General features: G+C 44.1%; 1 protein-coding gene across 1 annotated transcript in view; it reads left to right on the top strand.

Moving 5' to 3' along the window:
* The window catches only part of RPRD2 (regulation of nuclear pre-mRNA domain containing 2), a 708,220-nt gene that overhangs the window by 552,481 nt on the left and 139,600 nt on the right, over positions 1–16,139 (top strand). The window contains exon 10 of the mRNA XM_069649727.1: positions 13,555–13,752. Within this exon, the coding sequence (XP_069505828.1) occupies positions 13,555–13,752 (198 nt within the window). The remainder of the gene's footprint in view (positions 1–13,554; positions 13,753–16,139) is intronic.

Raw genomic sequence — 16,139 nt, forward strand, 5'->3', positions numbered from 1 at the left:
GCATGCGCTGCCCTGACTCCGCCTTCCGGTGCCACACCCAGGCCCCTTTTCTGCACCAATGGGAACGGGCCGAATTCACCAGCGCTCCTGGGTTTGGCTTTGGCCATGTAATTCCAGGCGCGGATGATACTTTGTCTTTTTTTGTCTTTTTAATATTCAGGTACTCGGTCCTCGGGTGCCATGCTCCTCCCCGGTGCATGGCGACTTCCACAGGGTTCAGCTCTTCCAGAAGTCTCCTCCAGAGTACCTCAAGAACTTTGTGAAACAACGAACCAGTCCCAAGGTAGGGCCGCTATTTTCCATCGTACCCTGCAAAGGAGACTCCGGCCCAAAGACTCTCCCGCGCGGGAGGGGACCGTTCAGGTCCTGGTACCAGCACGTGCACAGAGGCTGCTGCAGCTACTGGCCTTTGGGCCGAGAGATCCTTGGATCCTCCCGGTGGCAGTGTTGAGAGACCGGAAGGTTATTGTACCGGTCTGTCATCCGAGGGGCCCCACCCTTGTACCGGCAATATGGCCGAGGGACTACGCCCTAGTACCGGCAATAGGTCTGAGTGGGTGCCTAAACGCAGCTCTACCGACCCCTGGGTCAAGGGTGTTGCACCTACCGGACCTACGCCCGAGGAGCAGGGTAGACCTTGTGATCCACACGCCAGAGTCTTGGAGGAGGCTGGTGTTGGCGACAATTGTCACAAATGTGCTAATTCCCTTCACCTTAGAGACCCCCAGCAACTTTGATGGATTTTGAGGTCTTGATTTTTTACCTGGAGGAAGTGTGAGCCTTTTTTTTCCCACTCTCTCTCATGTATTTTGATGTGTGTTTTACTCGTGTTCTTTGATTATGGAGTTTTAGACAACTCCATAGGCATCATCTTTTCATGTGTCACACAGCACCCTCAGTGCAGTGACACAGGGAAGCCTTTTAGGCTGTCCCAAGGTTTAAATACCTTCTCTCGGATAAACTACTGTTTCCCAGAGAATGTAAAGTTAAATTGACTTTACTAGTCTTTTTAAATTCCTAGAACCAGCACACACTATCTTCCCATGGAGTGCTGGAGGGGTTGCATAGTATCCCCTATGTCTAGAAACTCATGTAGCAGTCAAATGCTACCCTTTCCTATCGAAATGGCTGTTGGCAGTGGTTTTACAATGAACTACCATGATTTTTCCTGACCGCGAACACTGGTAGCCAAAAATCGCGGGAGCCATGTTTTTCAAGATGGCACCTGAGCCCCCTTTGTTTAAACCGGTTCCAGTCTTCTTGTTTTCGCCATTTCTTTTTGGAAAGGTCCTTCTAGAGTTTGTCTCTGCGTGCCAAACCAGGTTTGGTCCCTTTGTTCCTACGCCTTTGACAGGCTTCAGCACTGAAGTCCGCCTCTGGTGCCCGAGTGTCTGGGGTGGGCAGGAAGTGACGGAGGTGCCCGAAACTCCCTGTGCTTAGTCTTCTTGGAGACCCTAGTGCACTCTGCCGTGATTGGCTGGCTGACTGTCCGGGAAGGACAGCCACCCTGCTGGGTGAGTGGCAACTAGGCTGGAACGAATGGGAGAAAACTGTTTAAAAAGCGATTCTCTTGTACTGGAAAGCAGAGTCGACCACTGCAACGAAAGAACCGAAGACTAGCTGGAAGAGGACGGCTGCTGCAACTCCTGGACCGTTGGTTTGCCCGGTGAAGCCCTGCTGCAGGACCGAATTGCCAGGTTCTTCTCGACAGAGAAGCCCTTCAAGGACGACTTCTCCCTTTTGAGTTGGTGAGACCAATCAACTCGTAAGCCACCTGGACACCATTCTCTGAGTTGGTTGTACTTTACTCCGAGTGCTGCGGAAAACCGAATAACCAGGAAGAAGGACACCAGTTTGTGTGCTTGAAGACCACTACCGGAATCGAAGATTTGCCAGTTTGCCAGCTTTGTGACCAGTTCCCGTGCAGTGCAGAAGTCCTCCGACATCCTCCCTCTTGTCGCCACAACGGAGACTCAGGAACAGCGAGATCTGCAGGAACTGCCAGGAACCAGAAGTCTTCAGCTGCATCTTTTTCTTCAATACAAGGTACTGTGAAAACCCGACGGAGAGAACTTCCCTCTCACTGCGAAAGTGCGTGAAACTTTGGCAACTTGCAGGCCTCAGCTTGTGACTCGACATATGAACCTTTCTTCTATGAACTACTTCTGAAACCCGTGGTAAAGACTTTACCATTTTAAATACCAGAACCGTTTTTACTTATACAAGACACTAGCCCATTGACTTTGGCCTACCTATTGCATTGAATCAGCTCTTCTGGTGAACTATTTGCACTGTTTAAAAGTAACTGAAATATTCGTTTTATTATCTTATGCCTTTTTGCTCCTACTTCAAATGCTCTGAATGCCATTTTGCTCCTCCTTCAAAGTAGTTTAAATGCCTCAGAACCTGATAGTGTGTAAGTACTGTAGTATATTTGTGTATGATATTGATTGCCTTCTTTTAGTCAATGTTTTCGAACTGACTGTGTAATAAATTTAAGAAGTGTTTTAGCAAGAAACCTCGAGTATAGGTGTCTATCTGAATACTTGTAATTATAGACCTCTGTGTAACACCCTTACAAGCTCACATTCCCTCTTGAGATAAGTGTGGCTGCTCAGCTCGCTACCAAAAACTGTGTGGTACAGACTTATACCAAAGGTTGGTTTTGCTTACAACTGTATTCATAAATGTGCCCTTTTCAATCAGGGATATTAACAGATATGTTTACATAATAGTGATTCCAGAGAATTGGGAGGGGGCGGGGTGTATGATAGGGTAAAAAGAATGCACAAATGTATAAAGTCACAAATAGGGGAGAGAAATTAAAAAAGGGGTAAGAAACTATAAGGGTCACCATTAGTTCTAATATGATTTTATATGCAGTGCCCTTTTTAGGGAGCCATGTCTTATCACATCATTAATGCAGGTTAGTTCCTTACCAATAGTGGCTTTCAGTTTTTGTTTTGGATCGTGCAGACCTGTCATCAAAAATCATATAATGGTCACGGGTTAAATCCCTCCTAAGGGTAATATAGTACAACTCAGATTTCGTCTATGTACAGCATTAATATTCTTTTCACATTGAGTTTATGATTTTGATTTAATTTAATAATTTCTCTTAGTCAAAAACAAGTTATGTCCCCATATGCATTATTTTTCTGTTTGGTTCCCTTTTATATCGCAATTCTAATATAGTACGATCCAATATAATTCTTATATATTAACTCTGCTCATTGTTTTAGTCATGCGCTCTGCATGTGAATGCAAAATCATATCATTTGTAACCCTGCGGTTGCCGCATATTGGCGTGCGAACGGTATAATCCATTATCTTTTATTTACGAGCTATCCCCATTTTGTGCATTAGCGAGCCCAATACTAAATGTGTGGAATCCTCACGTCTTTCTCTCTGTTCGTAAGGGCTTGCCTACAAACTCTCCGGACAGTCTTCTTGCGTCGGCAACTGCGCGTTCAAACCCAGTGTTCCTTTTGGTCTCCCAAAGGACTAGCATTCCCATGGCAACGTTAGTCCTTTCTCGGTTTGGACTACCTGACCTTTCTGTGCGCCATGTTTTGGGCTCAGAATGCTGTGTCTAGTATCAAAGCTGCTCTGATTTTTCCCAAGCCTTTGATACTTGAGTTCTGATGACATATGCATTTTGTTCCTAATAAATGTATTGCACATTATTGTTCCAGTGTGTAAAATTCACGCATGTTTATTTACTCGCTTTCTGTGATTCCCTCGGCTTTGATTACTTGGTCACATTTTTAGAGCATAGGAATAACGTGTTAGGATTTAAACAAGCACTACAACGCAACAATAGGTATGACTGTCCATATATCTTTCGGTGCTGTAGTAGCCATTTCAAAGTGTGGTCTATGCATCTTGCAATGGTATGTTTAGTATCATTTTTCATTTATATTGAGTCTTTTCGATCATGTCTTTTGCAGGAAACCGTCAAACGCATTGCTATGTTTAACAATTATTATATTGTGTGAAGCTTGTGCACACTCTGACCCATACTTGCAAATTTTGTTTTTCTAGTAGTTACTGAATCTACATATAAGGTTTATTGTGTGCCATATGCTAATGTCATATCATTTAAACTTCGGTTTATCCTGCTGAGAAGTGACACATACTTATTCATTGTTGTTGAATGACAAAAAATGTAGCCAGGAGTAATAAGCATTGGTTTGTGGCATTTGCCGATGTCATATACTTTAAACATTGGTTTATCTTACTGTACAATAGCACATATTTCTTTATGTTAATGACAAAAAATGTCAAGGATGGAATTGAGTTATACAAACCTGTCTTTTTGCAATGTTTTACAAAAGTCTGAAGGATCCTGTGTCCTTTGGTTGGTAGTTATTACAGAAATACCGCCATCTCATTGTCGGTGTTGAGTCCCACCTCTACAGATCGGAATCTGCAAATTATGCGTGCTTCTTGTCTCAGGAGTTTTTCTATGTCACCTTCTTCCTAAAACAACCTTCTTTAGTCCTATGAATTTAATGTCTCGTTTGTCACTCATTTGGTGATGTCTTTGCCAGTGTAAAGCCAGAGGTAGTGTTCCATCTTGGCTTCCTATTGAGGACAGGTGTTCTCGTACTCATGTCCTCAGCTCTCGGATCGTACTCCCTATGTAAATCTTACAGCAGGTGCAGATTATGACATAGATCATAAATTTAGATTTGCAATTTATGCTTTCCTTAATCGTGATGTTGTACCTTTGTTGTCTTTGAATTGGTTTGTATATTCATGAGCATATTTGCACATTATGCACATGCCAAACTTTCTAAAACCTGTCGTCGTTGTTTGCAACCATGTGGTATCTGATTCCTTCTTGTCTTCTGGTAATAGTATTTATTTATTTATTTTGCATTTGTTAAGCGCACTTGCAGCCCATGAGGCATCGAGGCGCTGTTACAGAGGAAACACAGATTAAGATTAGATTTTTTTTTCTTTGTCTTAGTTACGTATTTATAACGCGCTTAAACACTCGGAGGTTTCTAAGCGCGGACCCGGGGATCGAACCTGTTGTTGCTTTGTGTCGTCTTGCTTCCAAGACGCGCACGCTGCCGCTGTGCTATCCTGTGCTGTCCTAGTGAAGGACTTATGTTCATTTTAAGGGTTCTGGCTCTTCTGTAGGTAACTTTGGGGTAATTATCTATGAATTTGCTGATATGTGAGTCCAGCTTGAGTAAATACCACGACGCGAGAGGACTGTCCGGAGAGTTTGTAGGAGGGATTTAACCCGTGACCATTATACAATTTTTGATGACAGATCAGCACAATCCCATGCCATTATTGCCCTGATTGAAAAAGGCACAAGTATGTGCCGAAAAACTGTCAACGAAGGGCCACCATGCTAAAATAAAAAACGAAATATTTGCACACAGCAACTACTACAGCAGTTTCGTTTTTCTAAAGTGGCACGGCCAATGTGTGAAAGAACCTTCTGATCTATTTGATTACAACGGAGCAAGGGCAACTCTCTGTACTTTTGCAGCAATGCGACACATTTCTCATTGGGCTCAGGGAAACTTAAGTTGATATCTCAAGACCCACTCCCACAAAGTTATAATTTATACGCTTTAAGTTCAGAATCAGTAAATACCCATTTGGATGGCATACAGCAGGGACCTACACCCACAGGTGACTTCAATTGCTAGGGTGCTGTTGACATTCATGGACTACTGTTGGCATTCAGTATTAAGTAAGAGTAAGTAAAAAGGGAAAAATTATTAGAGCAAACAAGATACCACAGATCTTTCTTAAGCAGGCAAATACTTTCAGATCCCCCAATAATCAGTCATTCAGTTAAAACGGCTAAGCCAAATAGGCAAGAGTCTATATGGGCTGAAGCACTTCTTTGAAGGTAAGTAGAAAAGTCTTTGCACAATGTTTCAGAAGTATTTGAAGAAAAAGATGAATCAATGTAGGGCCACAAGCTGTTAGACTTGTGAGTGTTAGAAGATGCAAGCAACTCTACAGCAAGAGGTAAGTTATCTTAGACCTTTGTACAGTACCTTTGAAATGAAGAAAAGATGCAGCAGATGACTCCAGTTTCTGTGCAGCTCTGCAGATCTCACTGTTCCTGGGCTCAGTTGTGGGGACAAGAGGGAGGACGTCAGGGGGGCTCCTGCACTGCACTGGGACGGTCAAAATTTGCAACGGGCAAACTTCACTTTCAGTGGCCGTTCAGTGTTTCAGCTCCCCGCATCTAACGCAAATAATAACACTGCGGTTCCTGCCTGTCGAGATGGACTTTCCTTGCTTCTGGGGTCATGCACTCTGAGGGGGCTCAAGCTCGGTCAGTCCTGCTTCCTGGGAGTCCGGAGGATCTTCCTGGAGCTCTTGGCCTTAAAAGCAACGCACACAAACTGGTGTTCCTCTCCCTGGCTATACGGTTTCCAACAGCAACTCTGTGGATGTTCAACCAGTTCCGAGAAGGATGTCCAGTTGGCTTACTTTGGCGTTGATTGGTCCCACCAACTCAAGGGGAGAAGTAGTCCTTGCAGGTGCTTCTGTCGATGCGAGCTTGGCATTTCGGCACTGCAGCAGGGTTTCACCAGGCAAACCAACGGTGCAGGAGTTGCAGCAGGCGTCCTCTTCAAACTCTTCTTCGGTTCCTTCGCCCAGTGGTCGACTCTTCCTTCCAAGCCAAAGACCCGCATTTTATACAGTTATCTCCCTTTCATTCCTGCGTAGCTGTCTGTCACGCAGCAGGGTGGCTGTCCTTGCCAGACAGTCAGCCAGCACAGCCAGCTAATCATCACAGAGGTCATTTGGGTCTCCTAGAAGACTGAGCACAGGGAGTTTCGGGCACCTCCCTCACTTCCTGCCTACCCCAGACACCCTTGAGCCAGAGACTGGATTCGCTTGTGAATCCCGCCAAAGACAAAACTAACAGAGACCAAACCTGGTTTGGCGCGTAGAGTAAATCTCAAGAAGGACCTTTCCACGAAGAAATGGCAAAAAAAGACTGGTCATTTTGACAGAAATGGCACCCTGGGGTGCTTTACTGCAACTGCAAACGCAGCCTGCAGTAAATGCACATCACGGTAGTAAAAACAAAACCACTGCCACCAGCCATTCAGTGAGGAAAAGGTAACATAAAAAAAGTTACATGAGAAGCTAGACAAAGGGGATACTAAGTAACCCCTTCAGCAGCCTATTGTAAGTTAGTGTGGGCTGGGTCTAGAAAGTTACCAATATACGTAAAGTCTATTTCACTTTACTGCTCTGGAAAACAGTTTATTCCAGAGAAGGTATTTAAACTTTGGGGAAATCTAAGAGACTTCACTGTTTCACTGCACTGAAGGTGCTGTGTGCCACAATGTAAAAGATGATGCCTATGGAGTTTGCCAGACTCCACAACCAAAAGAAACACAGAGTTCAGAAATCACATTAAAATACATGATAGAGTGGGGGAAAAGGGTCTCGCTCTCTCCAGTTTTAAAAATATCAAGCCCTCAAAATACAGCAAAGTTGCTGGGGGTCTCTAAGGTAGAGGGAATTGGCACATTTCTGAGACTTCTCCCTAACACAGACCTATACCAAAGGTTGGGTTCCCTATTACCAAGAGGACTAAGCTGGTGTATTCTCCCACAGGGTTACTACATACAATCTTGCCTAACACTGGGTTCCTTTCAGGCAAGGTGTAAGACAAAGGGCTGCAGAGTTTCGGACTCCTCTCTGCTGTATGCCTTCTCAGACACTCTGGTGCCTGGGTGAGGAATCCATAGGATTCCCACATAAGACATTTCCTTTGAGGTCACTCCCGCCTAGAATGGCACGGGAATACCTCAAACAGCAAGCACACAAGAAATAGCGAAAAGAGGACCCTGCCATTTTAGCAAAATGGGGGCCCTTCTGCGCATTACCGAGGCTGAATTTAACAGCCGGCGAGGAATAGTGACTAAGACATAAAAGTAGTTAAACTGCCACCAGCCATTCAAGTAAACTTGCAGTTTTAACAAAATGTTACCAGATAAGTAAGAATGTATCCCCTCAGCACTCCACATAAGGTGGGATGTGCTGGCTTACTTATACAAAATGTAAAGGGGATGAAAATCCCCCTTTACTACTTGGGAACAGTTGTTTACCCAAATATATGAAAGAAATTAACAGGGGAGCCCAGAGGGGAAACCCAGCCTAAGCCCAAAAGTTGTAGGAAACTCTAACTTCAACTATACACTATGGAGAGACATTAAAAAGCGTAAAAGACTGAGTGGGGAAAAATATTCCCTTTCACGTAGGGAAAAGGTAAAATAGTTACCAAGTCCAAGAAAAAGGTTCTGGGGTTGACACAGGTCAGGAAGATTTTTCCTAAATATGAACCTCTAGTCCTTTGTGTTCTTTGGCTCTCCCACCTCTCTGACGGAGAGCTTTGCATTCACTGGACATTGCCCGTGCATTGAATTTTTATATTGTACGCATTAAGGATTTTAACAAGACTATGCAATTCTTTGTGAAATTTGGACCTGTTCATCAAGGGAAAGCCTAGTCGAAGGCTTCCGTTTTCAGGTGGCTATCTGGCTACATTTCCCATTGTCATCGGGTCACAAACGGGCCGGTGCCAGGTAGACCTAAAGCACATTCCACCAGGGCTGTGGCCTCTACGACGACGTTCCTGTCTGGGGTTCCCTTGCTCGTCATCGCAAGGCAGCTACCTGGAGGTCTACCCACACCTTCATGAGATTATACTGCGTTGACAGGGATTCCGGGGAGAAGTCCTGCATCGGTCAAACAGTGCTCTGCAATGTATGCATTTGAGGTGAGTGTTCCAGATGTTAGTTCTGTAGAGCTGTCCTGCCTCCCATTGCTTGTGTTCATGTAATGCTGTGCATTCATGAGCATGTGAATCTATGAATCTATGAAAGAGCCTATGCTGGAGAAGGAACAAGTTGCCTATCCATGCTGGAGAACAGGAGTTACAGGTATCTTTCATGGATTCACGTGCAACCCTACATCCAACCCCTCTGACTCTTCTTGGTTTCTACTGCCACATTACGTGTGCTTCCAAATCGGAAGATGGCCTCCAGGGGAGGAGCTAAGAAAATCTGGTGCCATTGGCTGGGGGGGGCAGTATGACCCGAAGGGAAAGTAATAGGCTATAGCACTAGGGCCCAGCTTTTCTTTTCTAGCTAGTGATGGTCTTTTTAAGGTTTGAATGTTCATTTTAAGATGTGTATCCTTGCTTGATTACTTCCATTTCATATTTACCTGCTTTACTACACTTAAATTGAAAAGTTTGTGTTCAAAAGTGAAGTGTTAGTGCTCTTAGCAGAGCACACCAAAGTGAATGTGTCTGTGTGTATATATTACGAATATATATATATATATATGTATAATATTATATTCTTATGTTTTTTAGTGTTACTTACCTGTGGTTTTTAATTGATCAGTTGTCTAAGGCATAAATAACTGCATTTTTATACATTCTGCCCAACCTGTATTATTCAGAGTGATCTGTGAGTGTACTTAACTGAACCCTTCACCGCTTTCGTGCCCTCTTAAGTATAAGCCCTGCTGTTGTCACACTACCCACATAGATTTTGGCTAGACATTAGTGTTTCTCCCTGTTAATCAGAATAGGGTGGCCTCGCAGAATCTATCCACAGGGCTGTTTCTGAAAAGCCATCTTAACCTCCATGAAAAAAGCAATGTGAAACTTGGGAAGTGACGGTTCATAACTCACAAGTGTGGCAGGAGCATGGCGCCGGGAGGGAGGCTTGTGCGTAATGGCCTCATTTTGAAATCTTAATGACAGCGTTTTGCTATGCACTTATTCTCATACAGCCTGTGGTACAGCAAGGACCAAGAGTACCAGAATCACCATGAAGGTTATGTTTTCTAGTTATGTTGTAAGAGAGAAGATTGGATGTTGGAGGTTGAGTTGCCAAATTTTACCCAATATTACCTCTTCTCTTTTTTTTCCTGCCTTTTCTTTATTTTGTAATTATGAGGTTAAAATAAAGTGGCTATTATGCTGTATGATAGAGGTGAACAACTTTATTATTTTTTTTACTCTTCTTGTTACCAAAAACTGAGCGTGGTCATGCTAGATGTAAAATGAAGGATCATAACAAATTTGAAGACAACAACTTAGAAATAGTAGTTCTTGTAAAATATACTTTTAAGAATGCATTTTATTTTTGGGAATCCTGTAGGTTTTATTTAAGGACCCTTTGACTTTTTTTCTTTTAACCCTTCTCTCTGACCTTTTTCTGTGGCTAGAGAGACTTCTGAAGTCCCCCTACCACTTCCATCCTTTGACTCTCTTAGAGTATATATTATTCCAAGCACCTTTGACAGGGTACTTTCTAAGCACCAGATATGTGCTTATATCATCCTACATTGGTTTTATGGCATAAACTAGTGGCAACGTTAACTTAGTTTTTGCTTCACCAGAGATGCACTCCGATTTACTACATTGGTAGTTAAATGTACCTTTTTTTGTAGATGTTGGGGTACTTATGCATTTTTAAGTCCTGCTCTCTTTGCCATTTTATTTTTCGGGTGTCCGTTCAGGAAAACCTGAAGCAGGCCTAAAACGGCTTGTGCACACATGGGCTCTTTATGGACCATGTATGCTCTATAGGCCAAATTACCTTCAACTATCCCTCCGTAAATACCTCCCCTCCTCTCCCTCAGGGTCAGTTGTTTTTCAAAGAAACAAGCTTGTGGTAGATCTTTGTCTTCTGCGGGGGCCTCCCTCTGGAACTGCCTACCTGCCACCTTGAAACTTGAGGAGAACCACCTACGTTTCCGGAAGCTCCTCAAGACCTTCCTCTTCGCCTCTGCCTTTCCCTCTCCTCTCCCTTGGTGATCTGCTTTCTCTCTCAGCAATGCTGCACCCGGCCACCGTCTGCCCTTTGTGCCCAGGTCCCTGCCCACCCAGTCGCCTCCTGCACTGCCACCTGGCCACCCCTTGCACTGGGGCCTGGATCTGTACCCATACAGGCCCCCCCAATCTTCGTCTGCACTGATTAGATACTCCCTATCTGACTAACCTTGCACTTGGCCCGCACAGGCTTGCCCTACCACTGTTTCTGATCACCGTATTTATTTATTTACTTATTATTTATCTTGTCCTCTCTTATGCTTCTGCACTTTCCAATTTCTCCCCCCTCCCATGCACTTCCCCTTTTTTCCCTTCCCCATGCACTTGCACGTTCTCAATGTTACTGGGCCTAGTAAGATTGTTTGTTCTCCACTGTTCCCCTCCCTTTGCCTGGTCGTGCTCTGAAACACCTGTGTATGAGCGCGATATAAATATAATATCATATCATATAGTCGTTTGAACTTGTGTAGACCAGTTTCGGGACCTGTACCAGCCATTTCACATCCTGCAGCGTGATTGGCGGTGAAGTACCGTCTTGGTTGTCCTGCCTTGAGGTTGGAAACTGCCGTAACCTGGAAGGGTATTGAGACTGTAGTTTCTCAAAAAGCACCATAACACATAGCTTACGAGTAATCAGAGGCTGAAGGAAGAGTTGTGGTTATTAAACTGAAATAAAACCATTGGTATCAACTTGGCATGTCAGTTCAGCCTGTTGGTGTGCAGAATAAACTATTTCTTAGGATTTCTTTTTTTTAACATCATTATTTAAACATAGAATTTCCACTTTAAACTTCATGTTTGATGCATTGCAGCATCCAACCTAAATCTTAAAGTAAATCAATTTTAATTTGAATGTACTTAATCTATTCCCAAAATATTTTTGAAGTGCTGCCTCTTCTAGGAGACCCAAATGACCTGCATCAAGTGTTGTAACCAGAAAGTATCCCATTAAATCCTGTTTCACAATATTTAAATTGCAACATAACAGTATTGCAGATGGCCTTAACACACCAAATCTCAGACAGTTCAAGGGTTTTTATTTGATTTGTAGTCTAAGCACTCTCTAATGGCAATCCCTCTCTATATAGCCTAGGAATGGGTTGGTTCCTCCCTAACCTAGGCGTTCCTGTATCCCCGGGTGCTCAATAGACATTTGTAACCCCTACCTATCTAATAACTGTCTAAGATGGCCTAAAAGCAAATGCCTTATCTCTTAACTTTCTCAGGGACCAATTGAGGTGGTCTCTGACCTTAAATCCACAAGAATAGTCTGCAATGATAGGTGCCTTTCAGATGCGCAGGCCCCTTGTGGTCTTTTACTTCCTATCCCTCTGTCTGTCTCTTGCCCTGTTCTCTCCTCTCTCCCGCTTGCTCTTCCTACTCTTTCCGATGTTCCTCACTTTCCTTTCTGCATCCTACCCCACCCTCCGATCTTACCCTCTTACTACACTCCATTCCAATACTACTCTCTCTTCCATACTACTTCTGCTACCACCCTTCAACTCTACTGCTGTTTCCTTCTCCGCACTACTACCCCTCTCTGCGCTGCTCCTTTCTCCACACTACTACAGTCCTCCCACAACTTCTTTCCCAATCAGCCGCCTTTCACTTTTCCACTCACATTACCATACACACTCTACTTTATCACTCTCCAACCTTCCAAGCACACTCGCAACTAAATATTGCCTTCTCTCAACTGCCATTAAGACACCTTGCACACTCCTTCATCAACTCTCCTCCATGCTCTTCTTCACCATCCTTCCTCCTCCTGGTCTCTTGGTCCTCCTCCTTCCTCAACCTTATCCAAATAACCCACACTTTCTTGCTTCCTGTCTCCCCGCCCAATCCCTCTCCTGTCTTGCTTTTCCCCTTTGTAGGTGTTAAGGTGAGTGAAAACATAAGAGGGAGCTAAAACCTGCCCCTTCTGATGCACAGTCTGCCGGTTCTCACTACTGAAAGCCCTCTCCAGCAACAGTCTGTCTGTGTCCCAGTTCTTTTGAGGGCTTCCCGGCATATGTGGGATGCCGGATTGGCAACTGGCCGACTCTACAGCTTGGTAAACAGTAATAATGTAGTCCTTGTTGTCTGCTTTGCACTGTGGTTCGGAATGCGCTATGGTGTACCTGCCGGTGGTGCCTGGGCGGCAGAAATTGCTGGCTTTGGTAGCTGAGGTTTTCTGCCGCCTGGAGGTCTCTGCTTGTTTCTCCCCTGGTTGGGCTGGATGCTCATCGTTCTCCTACCGTGTCTTCCTGGACTTAGTGAAACAGAAAGACTAGCATTGCGCAATCTTGATATTGGGCAAGAAAGTCAATGTATTGCTTGTACCCCACACCTCCTCAATTTCCATACCCTGCCTCTGGGGCAGGACTGGCACTGGGAATCTCTGGTAGGTGTCCCACCACAGGATGCAAGGGGGGGGTCCCCATTCCCTCTTGCCTCTTGACCGGGGTCAGATGGCTTAGCCTCTCATAGGTGGATTGGAACATAAAGCCAATTTTCATGTACAGTGGCTCCTTGTAGCCTTGCACCAGTTCACCATTTGCCTATTCCTAATGCCGGCATAACAGTGCAGTACTGCTGTCACGCATGTTTTTGTTTGTAAAAGCTTTGCTTAGGTTTAATTTTTTTGGGGGACGAGGGAAATTTTCGGTTTGCTTTGAAAAGCCTTGTAATTTACATTTCCATGTTTTTTTTACCACTAGGGGTAAGTCCTGCTGCAAGACCATCACCTGGAACACCAACAACCCCTACCACAAGTGGGCTTAAGAACCAACCACAGGGAAGCGCACCAGTTGCCCAGGTGCCACTCGGAAACACACTCTCCAAAGTCGAAATAACACAAGAAAAAATCCTCTCTGCCATCTCCAAAACCCACCCCTCTCCTCAGTCTGGTTTACAAGGTAACCATAGTGGGACCCAAGTTTTTTCAAAAGATTATTTCAACACTAACATCCATTTCTCTTTGGTTACATTTTTCTTGTTAAAAATGGTAATTACATTTTAATATAATTGTTCTAACACATTCATTATGTATTTTCCATGCACTGTATGGATGCCATTTTCCACTCGATGCTTGCTGTATTGTTTCTCTCTGTTGCCTCCTGGGAGTGATATTGCAGGTATTTGTACCCGTGGCAATGATATGGTTTGTTCAGATTGCCTTCTCTGCCTTTTTATGGAAAACCTTTTTGTTATTCTATTTCTCTAGTTTATCACTTAATGGTCTCTGCATTCTCTTCTTTGCGGAGGTCTAATTTAAAAAAAAAATGTTTTTGGATCTTTTTTGAGTATTTTGTTTAAGCGTTTCCTGCATAGGTTTGTTTTGTTGACTGCTTATAACGTTCATTCTTCAAAATTAATATCCTCTCGGCCGGACTCCCAAGCTAGCACCGCAAATGGGTGGGAACAGGTAATTCTGAGGAATACGAGAGAGAACATTGGGTAATATTAAAAGTGGAGTTGGAGATGTAGCATTGGCGTGCAGCTACAGTGTTTGATGACTTTCCTGGTCATTTTTAAGCAATTTGTGCTCTTTTGACCTGTCAGTCTGAGGTTGACTGTGGTATTGCAAACGTGTGGTTTCTTACATAGCGTTAACAGATTTGCAACCTATTTCGCTATTGTCCTGCAAATCTTATACATTTGAAAGACATCAATTCCCCAATCACATTTTTATTGTCTGGTGTCATTGCTGGTTTGTGCGTTAGGCAAGGTTGTCTGCAGTATCCTGTGGGAGACTGCACCAGCCTTGTCCTCTTGAGAATAGTTAACCCAACCTTTGGTTGGTATAAGCATGTACTACACAAGTTGGTAGAGCAACTGAGCAGCCAGGCTTATCTCAAGAGGGGTCAATGTGAGTTCTAGGGTTATAACATAGAGATTCACAGTGACAATTATCCAAATAAACATACACTCAAGGTATCTTGATTAAACAATTTTTTAAGTCAGTTTGAATAAGCCTTCATTAGAAGGGAGCAATATATGTAACACAAAAATATACTATTTCAGTAAACCAGTAGATACCCATTTGGGATGACACAAACACCTCCGACACCCTGAGATGACTTAAATAACTAGGACACTATGGACATTGATATATCACAGTTACATTTAGAGCAATACCGAGTTTGGTGTTCAAAGGAGGTGGTTAGGGAATGCAACAAAGGTTAACAAATATTCTTCAGCAGGTCAGTACTTTTGAACCCCCAATGCAAAGTAAATGAACCCTTTGCCAGCTACACAAGTTATATAATGTGACTTTTGTTGAGGGATAGTTAAAGCAGAAAGCCAGAGGTAAGAAGAGTCTTTCAGGGAGCCAGGATAGCCAATGTTAATTGAGCAGAGTCTAGGAGAGCTGAAGCACTTCTTGAAGGTAAGTAAAGTCTTGCACAATGTTTTAGAAGTCTTTGTAGAAAATGAAATCACTGTAGGGGCCACAAGCTGGGAAGCTTGTGAGGGGCAAAGCTGCAAAAGTAACCAAGTCAAGTCTCAACTGAGAGCTAGTAAGGCTACACAACAAGAGGTAAGCAACCCTTAGTTTAGGGTAGCTTAGTGTTAGGGAGAATTCTCAGAAATGTGCTAAATAATAAGTATACCAACTCCCCCTGCCCCCCGTTCTCAGAGGCCCAGGCCCCCAAAACTCTGTATCCATTCGCACCCCTAGAATTCTCTGTTCCTCCCCTCTAGCGTACTTTGTTTCTTGCAAAAGGAGGCTATAAAGTCTTGCCCTGCGGAATTCCCGGCATACCAGGGACCTTTTGGTTGGAAGGTTGAGACCCTTGACATTTGGTGTTCCTTGTCTGTGGGTCAGTATTGACCGCCATTTATAATAGCGTATATCAAGTGACCCCTCAACTGGGATCGACAACCTAGCAAACCATGAAACAACTTCACACGCACCAATCTGCGACCTCATGAGGATTCTGTTCCTACAACACCACCCTCCCACCCTGCTTCCCCCCAAGCCCTCCTCCCGCCTCCATTCCCGGTTGGTGGCATCTGACCAAATACAGTTAAAGACACCTGATTCAGTATCGGATCACCAGTGGAGACCGTTGCTTCAGTCTATCTACATAAGACCATCACAATAACGTTTGAACCCCCACTTCACGCCTCCCTCCCGCTCTTCTCAAAACAAAGCTTTAACATATTGATCTTACAAGGCCAGTCTCATAAACTCACTAATCTTTCCTCAGCAAGGGATGTCCAGGCAGGTGGGGTCTTCTCTACTCCCGGGCCGTGCGGGGTCCAGGTTGTGGAAGTCCCGCCCAACAGTCCGCAGCTGCAC

Source organism: Ambystoma mexicanum, chromosome 1p, assembly GCF_040938575.1.
Source record: "Ambystoma mexicanum isolate Mex_15411 chromosome 1p, UKY_AmexF1_1, whole genome shotgun sequence".
In the NCBI taxonomy this organism is placed as follows: Eukaryota; Metazoa; Chordata; class Amphibia; order Caudata; family Ambystomatidae; genus Ambystoma; species Ambystoma mexicanum.